Source organism: Panthera leo, chromosome A2, assembly GCF_018350215.1.
Source record: "Panthera leo isolate Ple1 chromosome A2, P.leo_Ple1_pat1.1, whole genome shotgun sequence".
Taxonomy (NCBI): domain Eukaryota; kingdom Metazoa; phylum Chordata; class Mammalia; order Carnivora; family Felidae; genus Panthera; species Panthera leo.
Genome location: NC_056680.1, coordinates 7,388,060 through 7,404,232, shown reverse-complemented (window position 1 = coordinate 7,404,232; position 16,173 = coordinate 7,388,060). Strand labels below are relative to the sequence as shown.

Here is a 16,173-nt window from a genome sequence, read left to right as displayed (position 1 = left end):
TTTATTTGAGCACTTCCTACTTCCTGGCACCACAAGATATTCCAGGCTCAGCTTGTATATTCTCTGTCCCAGCTCCGGAACCAATCACTTCTGCAAGCCTTGGTTCCTTTCATTGGAGAATGGTATTTAGAAACCAAGATCTAGGTGCTGGGTATGTCCATTGCTACTGGGGTGTCACTCATTTGGGCCCAAGTGGATAAAGCAAGGAAATATATGTGTATACATAGGTATCTGCACACTAAACTACAAACATGAGTCCATACTGCTGCTTCCCACTCTAATCCAGCCTCGCAGGGCTGGATTATTCTATCTCCTTCCGTCCCCCGTTGTTTGTAACTTCTTTCTCCAGCAGTGAGAAATCTGGCTTTCACTATCTACAATATATTTATTTACCCCTCTGTTCCACCCTGTGTTTATGTATGTACAAAAGTCGTTCCAGAATTGCTCAGTCACAATGCTGTGAGGAATTTATTTAACTAGAGTACAGTGTTTGTGTATAATTGTTTTTGTCTTTAGCCTTACAGTATCCAGTCAAAATGCTTTTTCCGAAGTTGTTTGGGTCAGCTCCTTTCTCCTCACCCCTTTAGGTGTAGTCATGTGATTCATTTATAATACAGGCTGCATTCCATCTTTCCTCCTACATCTTGAGTGACAAATGCAAAGTCCTGCATCCACAGTTCCAGACAGGGGAGTTCCATCATCACAAATCCCTCCTACTGCCTTTTTGTGTAAAAAAAAGGAAAACAAGCAAGTATCAGTAAAAAAAAAACAAAAAACAAAAACAAAAACAAACAAAAAAAAAACAACTAATGAAGAATGAGATAATTTATATAGAAAGGTGAAAACTAAAGCATAAAAAACAATGCTACTGGGGTGTCTAACTGGCTCGGTCAGTGGAGCATGTGACTTGATCTCGGGGTCATGGGTTTGAATACCACGTTGGGTGTAGAGCCTACTTAACAAAAAAATAAAGCACTGAAGAGTGTATATCACAGAACACATAATTATCCCAATTGTATAAAAACTACAGGTTGTATTTCAGATTTCTGGATTCATTTAAATATGTTAACAATTGTTACTGGCGGGAGGGGTGCTGTTGAGAAATAAGAAACTTAGGGGTGCTTGGGTGGCTCAGTGGGTTAAGTGTCTGACTTCGACTCAGGTCACGATCTTGTGGTTTGTGAGTTCGAGCCCTGTGTCAGGCTCTGTGCAGACAGCCCAGAGGCTGGAGCCCGCTTCGGATTCTGTGTCTCTCCCTCTCTTTGTCCCTCCCATGCTCATGCTCTGTCTCTCTCAATAATAATATGTTAAAAAAACCTTAATTTTTAACAAAACATTTGGATTGTTTTTACAAGCAAATATCAGCAGTCATCTTTTAGCTATCAATTTTTTAAAATTTTTTCTTAATGTTTATCTTTTGAGAGAGAGACAGAGACAGAACACAAGTGGGAGAGGGCAGAGAGAAAGGGAGACACAGAATCTGAAGCAGGCTGCAGGATCTGAGCTGTCAGCACAGAGCCCGATGCAGGGCTCAAACCCACAGGCCATGAGATCATGACCTGAGCTAATGTCAGACACTTAACCGACTGAGCCACCCAGGCGCCCCTCAGCAGTCATCTTTTATTTTTTTTAATTTTTTTTTTTTAACGTTTATTTATTTTTGAGACAGAGAGAGACAGAGCATGAACGGGGGAGGGTCAGAGAGAGAGGGAGACACAGAATCCAAAACAGGCTCCAGGCTCTGAGCCGTCAGCCCAGAGCCCGACGCGGGGCTCAAACTCACGGACCGTGAGATCGTGACCTGAGCTGAAGTCGGACGCTTAACCGACTGAGCCACCCAGGCGCCCCAGCAGTCATCTTTTAAAAATAAAATTGGAAGTTTCTATAAATGCATTGGAAAAGACCTGACCTCAGGAGAGAGAATGGGGCTAGAAGGGTTTTATTTTCAGCTTGTACTTTTCTAGCTGATTTGAAATTAACAAACAACCACCTTGTCAAAGACTGATTATGTTTAAAAACCTTATTGGGTTTTTTTTTTTTTTTTAATGTTTATTTATTTTTGAGAGAGAGAGAGAGAGTGTGTGTGTGTGTGAGTGGGGAAGGAGCAGAGAGAGAGAGGGAGACACAGAATCTGAAACAGGTTCCAGGCTCTGAGCTGTCAGCATGGAGCTGGAGGCTGGGCTCGAACTCAGGACTGGCAAGATAATGACCTAGGCTGAAGTCAGACGCTTAACCGACAGAGCCACCCAGGCAACTGAGGTTTGTTTCTAAATTTTTTTTTTCAACGTTTTTTATTTATTTTTTTTGGGACAGAGAGAGACAGAGCATGAACGGGGGAGGGGCAGAGAGAGAGGGAGACACAGAATCGGAAACAGGCTCCAGGCTCCGAGCCATCAGCCCAGAGCCTGACGCAGGGCTCGAACTCACGGACCGCGAGATCGTGACCTGGCTGAAGTCGGACGCTTAACCGACTGCGCCACCCAGGCGCCCCATGTTTCTAAATAAACAAATATGGGGAGAGACAACTCTAAGAGTAGGAAGAACAAGGTATCAGGAAACAGAAATGTGTTGTTGTTTATTGATTTTTGAGAGTGCGTGTGGCCGGGGGGAGGGGGGAGGGAAAGAATCCCAACACGGGGCCAAAATCAAGGGTCAGATGCTTAATCGACTGAGCTACCCAGGTGCCCCAGGAAATAGTTATTTCTGATGTCAGGAGGGAGGGGAGTCCTAAGAAGGGAAGCCAAGAAGGCAGGTAGGGAGGTGTCTAATGGAGACCAAGGCGAGATCATCCTCCATGAACTACAGGCCAGCAAAACCAGGCGGCTGGCAGGTCCACCGCCCAAGAAGCTTGGTAATGAAATGAAGGGAGGAGGCAGAAGACTGGGTGGAATTTAGGGGGAGGGGAGGAGCAGTAGGCTAGACTCGAACATGTTAACGTACTGCAGAAAATCACCCAGGTCAGTAAGAGTGGGGAAAAGGGACAGGGCAAGTTTCTGGGTGAAGCTCCTGAAAAAGGACCCAGAATGCAGCTCTGGGGAAGGGCCAACATCGACCTGGGATCTGTGGCCCAGGGAACACAGATGGGGTGTTTGGTGTCCTGTCTACTCATACCTGGGGGAAGGCTGGAGACAGGTGAAAACACTTTGTGCCAGACATCCCGCTACTTTAACTGCACTGCCTCTGAGACGTGAGTGCCATCATGGTGCTCCTTTTTAGAGCAGGACACCTCGAATCGAAGAGGCGGACTTCCCCAAATCCCACCACTAATGACCAAAGTTCAGCCCCTGCCACACTCTGGCCTCTGGGATTTCAAAAGTTCAGGACCTGTGGATGCTTAACCCTGCTTTAGCTCATCTACATTTCACAATGAAGTAAACACTCTCAGTTCCAGTTTGGATAAGGAAATGAAGGCTTCGAGAAGTTAACTACTCTGCTCAGGATCACTCTTGGTGGCAGAGCCAGGATTCCAACCATGGTTGGTCTCAATCCGGAACCCGTACTCCTTACTACTACATCTAGTGTCCTTACCCAGACACTCGCTAATCTATTAGGATGACGATAATCCCACGACCTCTTTCACAGACCCATGGCAAAACCCAGAGCTGCGGGTTGGGTCACACCCAGTTGATCCTGAACTCTCAATGAGCAGCTGCATAGAAAGCAGAGTGACAACCAGATGTCAACCCTCCCCATGTTAGATAAGGCCTCGCTCAAAGAGGACAACAATGATGCAACTTCTAATATTTTATTAACAGGAGTTTTTAAAAACAAGCATCCATACCAGTGTGGGGATGAGGGTGGGAGCAGAGAGGAAACAGGAGGGGAGGATGGTCAGCAGGAAGGAATTCTGCTCTATTGGTAATAAAGCTCCAGGTTCATCCCATCGTGGATTTCATCTGAAGTGAAGGTGTTAAGGAATTCTCACTGTGGGTTCCAGCTCCACCCCCCTCATCTTGCACAGGTGGGTCAGGGTGGCCTGAGGGCTCCACCCAGGCCCAAGGAAGGCATTTTGAACCGGGTCATTTTGATTTGGAAAGAATCCAAACCATTTAAGACAGACAGAAAGAAGGAAAGAGGGAAGGAAGGAAGGAAGGAAGGAAGGAAGGAAGGAAGGAAAGAAAGAAAGAAAGAAAGAAAGAAAGAAAGAAAGAAAGAAAGAAAGAAAGAAAGAGAAAGAAAGAAAAGTTGATGCTCCTTTTGCACAACAGACATGCCTGAGTCTCACTCCATCCTGGCCTCCTGTCCACACTCAGGTAGAGTTCAGTAAGAAACATGTTGACCTTCAAGTGTCTTCTAAGCCAAGTCAAAATATTTCACCACCCACCCTCCTCCCCCAACAAAATAATTACATGGCTCCCATTTTCGAAATGCTTACCATGTGCTGCGCACTAAGTTAAACATTTTATGCGCACAATTGCACACAGACTCCAGCACGGAACAAAGAGAACCAAGTTGGGTATGCAGACCCTTCCTCAAGAAGTCACACAAAGGATACAGTCCCCCAGGGACACATGGTCCTTAAAAATCGTGTACCTGTGGGATAGAAACCTTTTAGACAGAAGCCTGAGGTGGCTTTTCATACTAGAGGCAAGCCGAGGAAGCCCTGCCTAAGCAAAGGGCTGCCTGCAGGGCTCTGGAACCCAAACCTCTGGACTGATCCTGTCCAGCGCCCAGCTCTACCACTGTACTTACCACTTCTTCAGGACGATCTTGTTCCAACGGGTGCCAGTTTGGGCTGCGATTAGCTTCTTAAGGTCCCCGATGGTGTCATCAGTGCTGGGCGCAGAGGAGTTAAGGAAAATGGAAGGGGGAGGTAGAACGTGGAAGAGGACATTCCAGGGCTGAATGCACTCTACCAGGACCCCATCAGCCCCCTCCCCCAGGAAAGTCCCCCTACAACACAGACTGAGGTGCCCCAGGAACCACTGCCTCTCGGCCGCCGGTGGATACTTGCACTTAACGCGGACCTTCTTCCCAAGACGGTCGTTGCAAACAACCTCGATCATCCTGTCTGGAGCTACACAGGGCGCGGGGTGGAAGGCAGCAGAGTCAGGGCTTCAGGGGTCTCCCAGGACCCAAGACCCCGGGTTTGGGCTCTATGTTCACCCCTCAACCTCCCAGATCCGTGTCCTCCCGGGCCTCCCAGTCTCAGGACCGCGGACCCCAGGGAGCCGCGCCTCCCCTCTTCAGGTCGCCCGAAGGCCCAGCCTCGCCTCTCGCAGGGGCACAGACCCTTGATGGCCGGGTCCCACCAGCTTTCCCCGACTGCGGACCTCTCTACCTGGCCCCTGACCTCGAAACGCTTGGAATCCGCCGACGCCACAATCCCCTCTCTCGAAGGCGGAACCCCGGTCAGAGTCGGAAGCGGAAGTGAGCAACCGGAAGCGTAGGTCCGTGCTCCCTGCTCAACATCCCTACGACTTCTTTCCGGTCCCAGGCCCAGGGTGGGTTTGCGGTTCCCAGGAGCGGTGCAGGGTCCCAAGGCTGGGTAGGGGGCGCCTGCCGTGGGTGCGTGGGGCCCAGTCGGCGTCCCGGCCCGTGCCTGGTCGGGGAAGGGGCGTGGAAGGAAAGCCAGAGGTCGGGGGCCGGCGCCCAGCCCGCTGGAAGCCTTCGGTTGGGGCCCCTTAGATGTGGGGAGACGCCGTCTTGTGTGGCTTCTGGTAGGAACATGGGGCGGGCGAGGGGGCTCCGGGGACATCCCGTGGGGGTAGTGACCTCCCGTTTTTGAGCCCGACGAAGCCTCTCAATTGCAGCTTCGGGGCTATGGGGAGCCTGGGTCCAGTCATGCAGTCACCTCCTCCGGCCTCTTCGCTCACCCCTCCGTTTGGCTATCGCGCCTGAGCGCCCCCCTCCCACCCCACCCCTCCAAGACACCTGGGCGCAGACCGCAGTCAGTAAGCAGAAACGCCGCCTGATCTCGTCCTGGACGCCAGCACTTAGAATGGAGTCCAGGTTGCACGCCAGCCTGTCAACACCGGCAAGTAAACTGAAAACGGCACAAGGGCAAAACCACCCACGTTTGTGTCTTCAAGAAAGGACGCTCCCGCCCTGCAGAGAGCACTTTGTACCAGATCTCAGCCTTGCCTTTCAGTCCCGAAGAAGCCCCTGGACTGGTCTGATTCCCCAGAGCTGGTGGGACAGGGGGTACCCTTCTCTGAGTTCGAGCAAACAGCTGCCAATGGAACTGGTCAACCGTTCTTTCTCGGCAGACAGGATTTTCCCAGTTTGGTGACCCTGGAGGCATTCGCCCTGAAAATGAGCCACCACTTCTGATTTGCCCAATCCACCTTCTCAAACTGGGCTATGAGATTAGGTGGGAGACATGAGAGGTCATTCTGTGGAAAGGGCAGATGCTCTGTGACCCTGTTTGGGGCTGAGCTGGTGTAGGGAGCTGGCCCAGGAGGTCCTACCACAAACACTAAGTTCAGGGGCCTTTCTGCTCAGAACTTTGACCTGTCATTCCTCTGAGAGCCCTTCTGAGTGCGCTTGAGAGGGGAGGGACTCTGAATGGAAAACTTACTGAGATTGGAGACACAGGCTTTGGATTTAGATGAGTCAAAACCTCAATATTACCGCTTTATATTACACGTATGATCTCAAGGAATACAGTTACCCACACTTATTCTTATCTTCCTCATCTATGGAAAGGGGATAGCAATTCCCAGCCTGGGATTGTAGTAAGAATGGGTCTTGGACCAGCCTCTGACAGTCCTTTACGAATTTACACAAGGGGCACCTGGGTGGCTCAGTCGGTTAAGCTTTTGACTTAGGCTCAGGTCATGATCTTGAGGTTCCGCATGGGGACAAATTTCAAAAATAAACTTCAAAACTAAACATTTTATTTTATTTTTTTAAATTTTTTTTAACATTTATTTATTTTTGAGACAGAGCGCATGAACAGGGGAGGGTCAGAGAAAGAGGGAGACAGAATCTGAAACAGGCTCCAGGCTCTGAGCTGTCAGCACAGAGCCCGACACGGGGCTCAAACCCACAGACCGCAAGATCATGACCTGAGCCGAAGTCAGACGCTTAACCGACTGAGCCACCCAGGCACCCCAAAAATAAACATTTAAAAAAAAAGACACATAAATCATGTGTGCATTTTTTTAATTTTAATTTTTGCTACTATGAACAATGCTGTCTAAGCATTTGTGTCCTTTTTTTTTTTAATGTTTATTTTTGAGAGATAGAGCATGAGCAGGGGAGGGGTAGAGAGAGAAGGAGACACAGAATCTGAAGCAGGCTCCAGGCTCTGAGCTGTCAGCACAGAGCCCGACGCGGGGCTTGAACTCACAGACCGCGAGATCATGACCTGAGCCGAAGTCAGATGCTCAACCGACTGAGCCACCCAGGTGCCCCATACTTTGTATTTATTTATGGATAAGTGTGAGCATAGAGATGTATTATTTTTTAACTTTACTGAATTACAGTTGATAGGCAAAATTACACACATTTAATATTTACATCTTAATAAGTTTTGCATGTTTTAAAAATTTTTAATGTTTATTTATGTATTTTTTAAAGTTATTTATATTTAGGGGTGCCTGGGTGGCTCAGTCAGTTAAGCGTCCAACTTTGGCTCGAGTCTTGATCTCATGGTTCATGAGTTCGAGCCCCACATAGGGCTCTCTGCTGTCAGCACAGACCCACTTAAGGTTCTCTATCTCCCTCTTTCTCTGAGCCTCCCCCGCTTGTGGATGCGCACGCTGCTTGTGCACTCTCTCCCCCTTCCCCAAAATAAACATTAAAAACGTTTATTTTTAGTAATCTCTACACCCATTTTAGGGCTCAGACTCAAGACCCTGAGATTGAGAGTCACATGCTCTTCCAACTGAACCATCCAGGAGCCCCTATTTTGCATTTAAAAAAAAATTTTTTTTAAGTTTATTTTGAAAGCAAGAAAGCGTGAGTAGGGGAAGGGAGAAAGAGAGGAAAGATCGAGGATCCAAGCAGGCTTGGTGCCATCAGAGTGGAGCCTGACAAGGGGCTCGAACTCATGAACCGAAATATGACCTGAGCCGAAGTCAGTGCTTAACGGACTCACCACCTAAGTGCCCCATGCATTCCTTTTTAAAACAGTTTTCAATGGGGCGTCTGGGTGGCTCAGTCGGTTGAGTGACTGAGTGACCAACCGCGGCTCATATCATGATCTCACAGCTCAGGTCATGATCTCTTAGCTCAGGGGTTCAAGCCCCGTGTTGGGCTCTGTGCTGACAGCTCAGAGCCTGCAGCCTGCTTAGGATTCTGTGTCTCCCTCTCTCTCTGCCCCTAACCCACTCGCATTCTGTCTCTGTTTCTCTCAAAAATAAACAAACATTAAAAAAAATTTTTTTTAAACAGTTTTCAACATCTCCAATTTCTGCACCTGTGTGTATGTATTGAAAACATTTATTGCCATTATAGGCTCTTGGGGATGTGATTTAGCAAAACCTCAAAATTAAATTTCACATGCCCCTTTGACCCATCAAACCAGCTCCTGGTTATTTATCCAATAAAAATAAAAACATGGGATATATGTGTACACGTACATACGTATATAAAATAACGCCTAGCTCCGATATTGTCTGTGGTAACAAATCTGGAACAACTTGAATACTCCTCAATACAGGAATGTTTGAATGAAATTCACTGCCCTTATGAATTGCTAATTTAAAAATGAGTGAGGGGCGCCTGGGTCGCTCAGTCAGTTAAACATCTGACTTCGGCTCAGGTCATAATCTCACGGTCTGGTCCGTGAGTTCGAGCCCCACAGTGGACTCTGTGCGGACAGCTCGGAGCCTGGAACCTGCTTCAGATTCTGTGTCCCCCTCTCTCTCTGCTCCTCCTCCACTCGCACTGTGTCTCTCTCTGTCTCTCAAAAATGAATAAATGTTAGGAAAAAAAAGTTTAAAAATGAGTGATGGGGTACCTGACTGGCTCAATCAGTGGAGCATGTGACCCTTGATCTCGCGGTTATGGTTTCAAGTCCCACGTTTGGTGTAGCGATTACCTGAAAATAAAATCTTAAAAAAAAAAAAAAAAAGAGTGATATGGGTCACCTGGCTGGCTCATTCGGTAGAGCATGTGACTCTTGATCTCAGAGTCGTGAGTTCAAGCCCCATGTTAGGCATGGAACCTACTTAAAATTACAAAATTTAAAATGTATCTCCAGGTTGTAAATTTAGGACCCACATTGGGTGTAGCGATTGCTTAAAGTATTAAAGGGGGCACTTGGGTGGTTCAGTTGGTTAAACATCGGACTCTTGATTTCGGCTCAGCTCATGATCTCAAGGTTTGTGAGACTGAGCCCCGTGTTGGACTCTCTTCTGACAGCACAGAGCCTGCTTGGGATTCTCTCTCTCCCTTGCTCTCTGCTTCTCCCCTGCTCTTTCTTATGTGCATGCACTCTCTCTCTCTCAAAATAAATAAATTAAAAAAAATAATAAAACATAATCCCAGGGGCGCCTGGGGGGCTCAGTTGGTTAAACATCTGACTCTTGATTTCCACTCAGGTCATGAACTCACCTTGTGGGATGAAGCCAGGCATCCCGGCAACATGCTGGGCTTGGAGCCTGCTTGAGATTCTTTCTCTCTGCCCCGCCCCCACACAAGCACGCTCTCAAAAACAAATTAAAAAAAAAATTTATGTTTTTATTTTTGAGAGAGAGACAGAGTGAGAGTGGGGGAAGAGCAGAGAGAGAGGGAGAGGAGACAATCTGAAGCAGGTTCCAGGCTCTGAGCTGTCAGCGCAGAGCCCCACCCGGAGCTTGGACTCACGCACTGCGAGACCATGAGCCGAGCCGAAGTCAGATGCCCATTTACTGAGTCACCCAGGTGCTCCCAAAATGAATGTTTTAGAAGTGAATGATATGCAGTTGGTGGGAGTGTCAACTCCCCCTCTGTGGAGAACAACTTAGCACTATCAATCAGAACGAAAAATTGAACACACCCTTTAACAAGCTGTTTCAGTTCTACAAATTTATTCATGTTCATAGGCATCAAAAAGCATTACTAGGTTTAAAAACAAGTTAGGGCCTCGCTCTCCTTTAGGCCAGCCGCTGGTCGTCCCGCCCCAACCCCGCGGTCAAGGCGCCCCAATGCTTGAGCACGCCTTCCGGGCTTGGCCTTGGGGTCTGTAAGCCCGGCGCTCCGAAGACTCGCCGCGCTCCGGGCCTGTCACCGCACTTAACGCCCACCCGGGGCCGCCAGTCAACAACCGAGCCACTTTTTCCAGGCTGGATCCCAGTCCCCAGCCCCGCCTCGAGCCTTGTTCCCGCCCTTAATCCCGCTCCGTGGTTTAGTTCCAGCCCCTAGCTCATCCCTGGGTCTCCCGTCACCCCACCAGGCTTGCCCTCGGGTCCCTAGTCACTGCCCGGTCAAGCCTCCGGGCTCTGCCCTAACCTCAGCCCCGCCCACAGCCTTGTCCTCGCCCTTGACCCCGCCTCCGGGTGCGTCACCGCCTCAGCCACGCCTTCCGGGCTCAGGCCTGGTTCCCAGCGTGTCCCCTGCGCTCCATCCAGATAGTGGGCGGGTCTGTCGCCGGGGCCCAACCCTGTCCCCGCGAGAGAAAAGCTGAAACTCTCCGCCGGCTGCTGGAGGCGGCGGCCTCCGCCTTGCAGGCACCCCCAGCCACCCGCCGCCTGCTGGCCCCCGGAGGGTGAGATCGTGAGTCCCCTTACAGCCACAAGCGGAAGTGCGTGTCGGCGGGATCATGGCGACTTTGGCGGACCTGCCGGACTCAGTCCTGTTAGAGATCTTCTCTTACCTCCCGGTCCGGGATCGAATTCGCATCTCCAGGTGCGGCCCCGCCCCGCGGGTGGGGGGAAGAGCCGGGCGGGGGGAGCACCCGGAGATGCGAATCCGGTCCCCAGGGGGCCGCGGTTAGTTTTTTAACGGCGGGTCCCCTCCCCCCAGGGTTTGTCACCGCTGGAAGAGGCTGGTGGACGACCGGTGGCTCTGGCGACACGTCGACCTGACTCTGTACACGGTACACGGGGTCGACCTGGCGGGCATGGGCCGCGGTGGGGTCTCTGGGCCGCAAAGACCACTCCTTGCACCCTAGCGTTCGAGCTTGGCAGTCCAGGGTGCATCCCGGCAGCGTCCCTTAGCTGCCCTTCGGTGACCTCCTGGCCTGTTTCCCCATTTCCAAAATGAGAATAGCCAAGTTCGTTCAGGGAGCTTAGAGCAGTGTCTGGCGTACGGTGAGCCTATGACAAATGCCTCTTGATTACATTAGCTATTAATGAGTTTTTCTGGAGAAATCATTCTCCAGATTCAACTTAATTTCCAGAATTTATTTACTGAGTATTGCAACTGAACCTTTTCCACGTTTTCCCATTTGCATTGTATTTTTCTTGTTTTCTTATGAACTATTTCAAATATACAGAGAAATGTATAGAGGATAATCTGAAACAACTATGTACTTACCACCTAGATTTAACCCATTTTAACCTTTAGTCTTTTTTTTTTTTTTTAAGTTTATTTAGTTTGAGAGACAGAACAGAGCGAGCAGGGGAGGAGCAGAGGGAGAGAGAGGGAGAGAGAATTCCAAGCAGGCTCTGCACTCTGAGCGTGGAGCCCAACCTGGGGCTCAAACCCACCAATGTGGGATCATGACCTAAGCTGAAATCAAGAGTCCAATGCTTAAAGGACTGTGCCACACAGGCGCCCCAAACTTTTGGTCATTTTTGCTGCAGATCGTGTGAGACATACATGCAAAGACTTATGTATATGCATATGCATACATCATTTATAGATGTATTCATTGCATTTTTTGAAACCCTTCTCAGAGGTAACCACTATTATAAAATGGATTTGTAGTATTCCTTTCATGTTTTTATTTACTTCCTGTGTGACTACCCATAAGCAATATACAATTTTGTTAATGTGTTTCTAAAGTTGAAATAATGCTGTTCTGTCTAGGTAATTAAATGCTATTTATTATATATCCACCGATGGCTTTATTTACACAACATTGCTTTTGACACATGTAAATCTAGCTCATTCCTTTCAACTTGTTAGGTGAATATACCACAATTTGTTTACCTGTTTTCCTGTTGACAGACCTTTAGGTTATTTCCAACTTTTTACTCTCACAAACAGTGTTATAAAATAGTGTCAAACTTCACCGTGTATATGAATCACCTAAAGATCTTGTTAAAGTGCTGATTCTGGGGCACCTGGCTGGCTGATTCAGTAGAGTATGTGACTCTTGATCTCGGGATTGTGAGTTCAAGCCCCATGTTGGGTGTAGAGATTACTTAAAAATAAAAATCTTAAAAAATAATTTAAGAAAATAATAAAATGCTGATTCTGATTCAGTGAGCTGGGTGGGGCCCCAGATTCTGATTTTCTAACAGCCCCTCAGGTTTTATGCTATGCACAAATTTTACACTATGCAGTTTCTTTTTTCTCTCTTCTTTCTTGTTTTGTTTTATGTTTATTTTTTGAGGGAGAGAGCGCAAGCAGGGGAGGGGCAGAGAGAGAATCCAAAGCAGGCTCCATTCTTGCTATCAGCACAGAGGCTGACGTGGGGCTCAAACCGATGAACTGTGAGACCATGACCTGAGCTGAAGTGGACACTCAATGGAGCCACCCAGGCACCCCTACCGTCTTTTTAAAAAAAGGTTAAATGTACATACAATGAAATGCAAGGTGCTTCCACTTACATTTTGTTTGTTTTGCAGTAATTAACTTCCTGGGGTTAAGTTTTGCAGTTTTCACCATTACTAGGTTGTGATTTTTGTTATTATTTTTTTAATTTTTTTATGCTTATTTATTTTTGAAAGAGAGAGAGAGAGAGCAGGGGAGGGGCAGAGAGAGGGAGACACAGAATCTGAATCAGGCTCTAGGCTTCAAGCTGTCAGCACAGAGCCGAATGTGGGGCTTGAACTCACGAACTGTGAGATCATGACCTGAGCTGAAGTTGGACGCTGAACCGACTGAGCCACCTAGATGCCCCTATTATTATTTTTAAGATGACTTTAATTTACTCTGGACAGTTGTAGCCTTTTTCAGTTGGGCTTTGTGTTGCTTATTCCTAGTGGCAGTGGCCACGAAGAAAGGGATAAATGCTGGTGACTTGTTCTGCTTTCTTACTTACAAAGACCCCACTCTGTTGCTGAAGACAGATCTGTTATGATCTTCCCTTTTCTCTCAGTGCTTTTGTTCAAACCTAGAAGTCAAAACGATGGGGTTCACTTGGCCTGTTACTCCTGGGGAGGTGCACGGTGAGGTGAGGCTGGCGGGGGTCGGGCAGAAGCCCAGGGGAGCACTAGTGCCCCAGCTGGGGCTGGTCCGTCTCCAGGCAGGCAGGGGCCTTGGGATATTCTCTGTATCTCTCACCCTGTCACCCCCGCCTCTGGCTCTTACAGATGCGGCCTAAAGTCATGTGGCACCTCCTTCGCCGCTACATGGCATCTCGGCTCCGTTCCCTGCGGGTGGGCGGCTACCTGTTCTCAGGCTCCCAGGCCCCCCGGCTGTCCCCCGCCTTGATGAGGGCCCTGGGCCAGAAGTGCCCTAACCTGAAGCGTCTCTGCCTGCACGTGGCTGACCTGAGCATGGTGCCCATCACCAGCCTGCCCTGCACCCTGAGGACCCTGGAGCTGCACAGCTGCGAGATCTCCATGGCCTGGCTCCTCAAGGAGCAGGACCCCACCGTGCTGCCCTTGCTCGAGTGCATCGTGCTGGACCGGGTCCCTGCCTTCCGTGATGAGCACCTGCAGGGCCTGACGCGCTTCCGCGCCCTGCGGTCGCTGGTGCTGGGCGGTACCTACCGCGTGACCGAGACGGGGCTGGATGCGGGCCTCCAGGAGCTGGGCTACCTGCAGAGGCTGGAGGTGCTGGGCTGCACCCTCTCAGCTGACAGCACCCTCCTGGCCGTCAGTCGCCACCTCCGAGATGTGCGGAAGATCCGGCTGACCGTGAGGGGCCTCTCTGCCCCCGGCCTGTCCGTCTTGGAGGGCATGCCAGCCCTGGAGAGTCTGTGCTTGCTGGGCCCTCTCATCACCCCAGAAATGCCTTCCCCGGCTGAAATCCTCTCTTCCTGCCTCGCCATGCCCAAGCTCAGGGTCCTTGAGCTGCAGGGGCTGGGGTGGGAGGATCAGGAGGCCGAGAGGATCCTGTGTAAGGGGCTGCCCCACTGTATGGTCATCGTCAGGGCCTGCCCCAAAGAGTCCATGGACTGGTGGATGTGACTGCACCACCCATCCATGTTGGCTCTCATGGGTGAGCCCCAGACCCTCTGGACAGCACCTTGCAGAGGGCCCGTAACCAGGTTGAGAGAGCCCAAAGCCACAAGGTAGAACGAAGGCCTTGGGGCCTCCGGACAGTTGGAATCCCTGTTTGCCAGTTGTTTGGCCTCTGTGACATCAGCCAGCTTCTCGGAGGGCCTATCCCCACATCTGGAAGTGGGGAAGATCATAGCTACCTCATGGTTATGTCGCGAAGCCTTACTCTTTACCAGCCCCTGGGCCAAAAAGGTCCTCGACGATGGGTCATTCTCAGGAACAGAATGGATGCAGCAGGGTGGGGTTAAGAGTTAGGGGGAGCTGAGGGGCCAGGGCCCCTTTAGGAGGCCTGGCAAGACTACCTATGCATGTGCACCCCCACGCTGACACACCATTGATACACGAGGGATGCGATGAGAAAGCCCAGGAAGACTTCTGCTTTGACGATTGAAAGTGTCAGTGAAGGTTCTCAGTTGTACTTTCGGTATTTTGGTATTCTATGTTTTCAAATTTTTCCACAATATATATATTATTTTGCTATTAAAGAAAAATAATTTTTTTTTTCCCCAAAAGCATTTGGTTTATTCATTCAACAAACGTTTCTTGCCTGCCCACTATTTTGCAAGCACTGGTCGAAGCCCTGGGGCTGCAGCAGTGAACAAAACAAGACCTGAGCAGATGGCAGGGTCGACCTGCAGGTGAACACATTGATGGGATGGTTTTAAAGACTGGGACAATTAAAAAAATTTTTTTAATGTTTATTTTTGAGAGAGAGAGAGAGACAGCGTGTGAGCAGATGAGGGGCAGAGAAAGAGGGAGACAGAATTCGAAGCAGGCTCCTGGAGCCTGGAGCTGAGCTGTCAGCACAGCGCCCGACGCGGGGCCCAAAATCCCAGACCGCAAGATCACAACCTGAGCCGAAGTCGGACGCTTCGCCGACTGAGCCACCCGGGCGCCCTGAGACTGAGACGGTTTTGAAGTAGGCTCACATGATGGAGGTGCCTGTGCCTGGTGGAGTGGGTGGGGCAAGCCTGTCAAGTTTGGAGACCTGAGGGGTGAGGAGGAACCCCCTCTGGGAAGTGCGGGGGGAAGAAGGCGGCCAAGACACTGGCTGACATAGGGATGAGTTTGACCTCTTTCAAGATCAGGAAGAAGATCTGCGTGGCTGAGGGAAGAAGAGGTGAGCAATAGGAAGCGAAGTCAGCTGATGGGGTGAGGTTGGAGGGTCCCCACAGGTGGCACAGGCTTTAGGGGTTCAGAAAGCAGCAACTCCTTTTCCTGCCCGTTGAGTCTGAGCCACTTGAAAGATGCAGGTGGCAGGCCGATAGTGATCAGGAGAGGAGTGTCGCTTCTGACCCGAGCTGGGGAGGAGGGCGTGTACGAACGTGACAGGATCACCACCTGCCCACTGGCCCAGCTTGCCTGCTCCGTGATGGGCCAGAGCCAGAAGAGAAGATGGGGTTGAACTGATACCCTTGGTTCCGTGTTCCAAGCTCACTTCTCAGAGGACCTGGTGTCTCTCTCATGCTTTCCCGCTAGGGGGTGGAGGAGAAATTCTCCATCTGGCCACCTGAGGACTATGGTATGAGTGCTCATCCAGTGTGGCCACGGTGAGTGTCTACCTGTCCCGTGCTGATCAAATCTGGCAGCGCCAGGGCAGGGCACCTGGGGGACTGGATTGTTCCAGGCTGGGGCACTGGTACTGAAGAGGTGTCTTTCTCCCGGTCTCACCCGATTTCAGTGACCCCTTTCTGGGCTTAGCTCGGAGGGCTGGTAGGGTTATGGCAGAGCCTGACCACCGCCTTCGTGACCAGGGGCCAGGGGCTTGAGGATGCCCTCTGTTATGAAATGTACCTGAGATCTGTTTTAATCACATATGGTGGGGACGCCCGGGTGGCTCAGTGAGTTGAGTGGCCAACTTCAACTCAGGTCAGGATCTCATGGTTCGCGGGTTCAAACTCGGCGT

At 50.0% G+C, this 16,173-nt stretch overlaps 2 protein-coding genes across 8 annotated transcripts; one reads left to right on the top strand and one right to left on the bottom strand.

Annotated features, from left to right (window-relative positions):
- Positions 1-449: 449 nt before the first annotated feature.
- UBL5 (ubiquitin like 5) lies at positions 450-5,366 on the bottom strand. Of its 7 annotated transcripts, XR_006199707.1 has the most exons (6): positions 5,294-5,366; positions 4,951-5,017; positions 4,693-4,776; positions 4,496-4,533; positions 3,782-3,896; positions 450-720 (listed from the first exon to the last, which is right to left on the bottom strand). XR_006199707.1 is itself a non-coding variant. In XM_042928354.1 (5 exons), the coding sequence occupies exons 2-5, from the start codon at positions 5,004-5,006 to the stop codon at positions 3,853-3,855; spliced, it is 222 nt and encodes a 73-aa protein (XP_042784288.1). In that variant the 5' UTR covers positions 5,007-5,017; positions 5,294-5,366; the 3' UTR covers positions 3,730-3,852. The 7 variants fall into 7 exon arrangements, 6 of the variants coding, with proteins under 6 accessions (XP_042784288.1, XP_042784289.1, XP_042784290.1 ...); XM_042928354.1 differs by lacking the exon at positions 450-720 and having other exon boundaries at positions 3,730-3,896; XM_042928355.1 differs by lacking the exon at positions 450-720 and having other exon boundaries at positions 3,730-3,896; positions 5,282-5,352.
- Positions 5,367-10,453: 5,087 nt separating this feature from the next.
- FBXL12 (F-box and leucine rich repeat protein 12) lies at positions 10,454-14,306 on the top strand. Its single transcript, XM_042928351.1, has 3 exons — positions 10,454-10,776; positions 10,894-10,966; positions 13,353-14,306. Exons 1-3 carry the CDS (start codon positions 10,691-10,693, stop codon positions 14,172-14,174), a joined length of 981 nt encoding a protein of 326 aa, XP_042784285.1. The 5' UTR covers positions 10,454-10,690; the 3' UTR covers positions 14,175-14,306.
- The last annotated feature ends 1,867 nt before the right edge of the window (positions 14,307-16,173 follow it).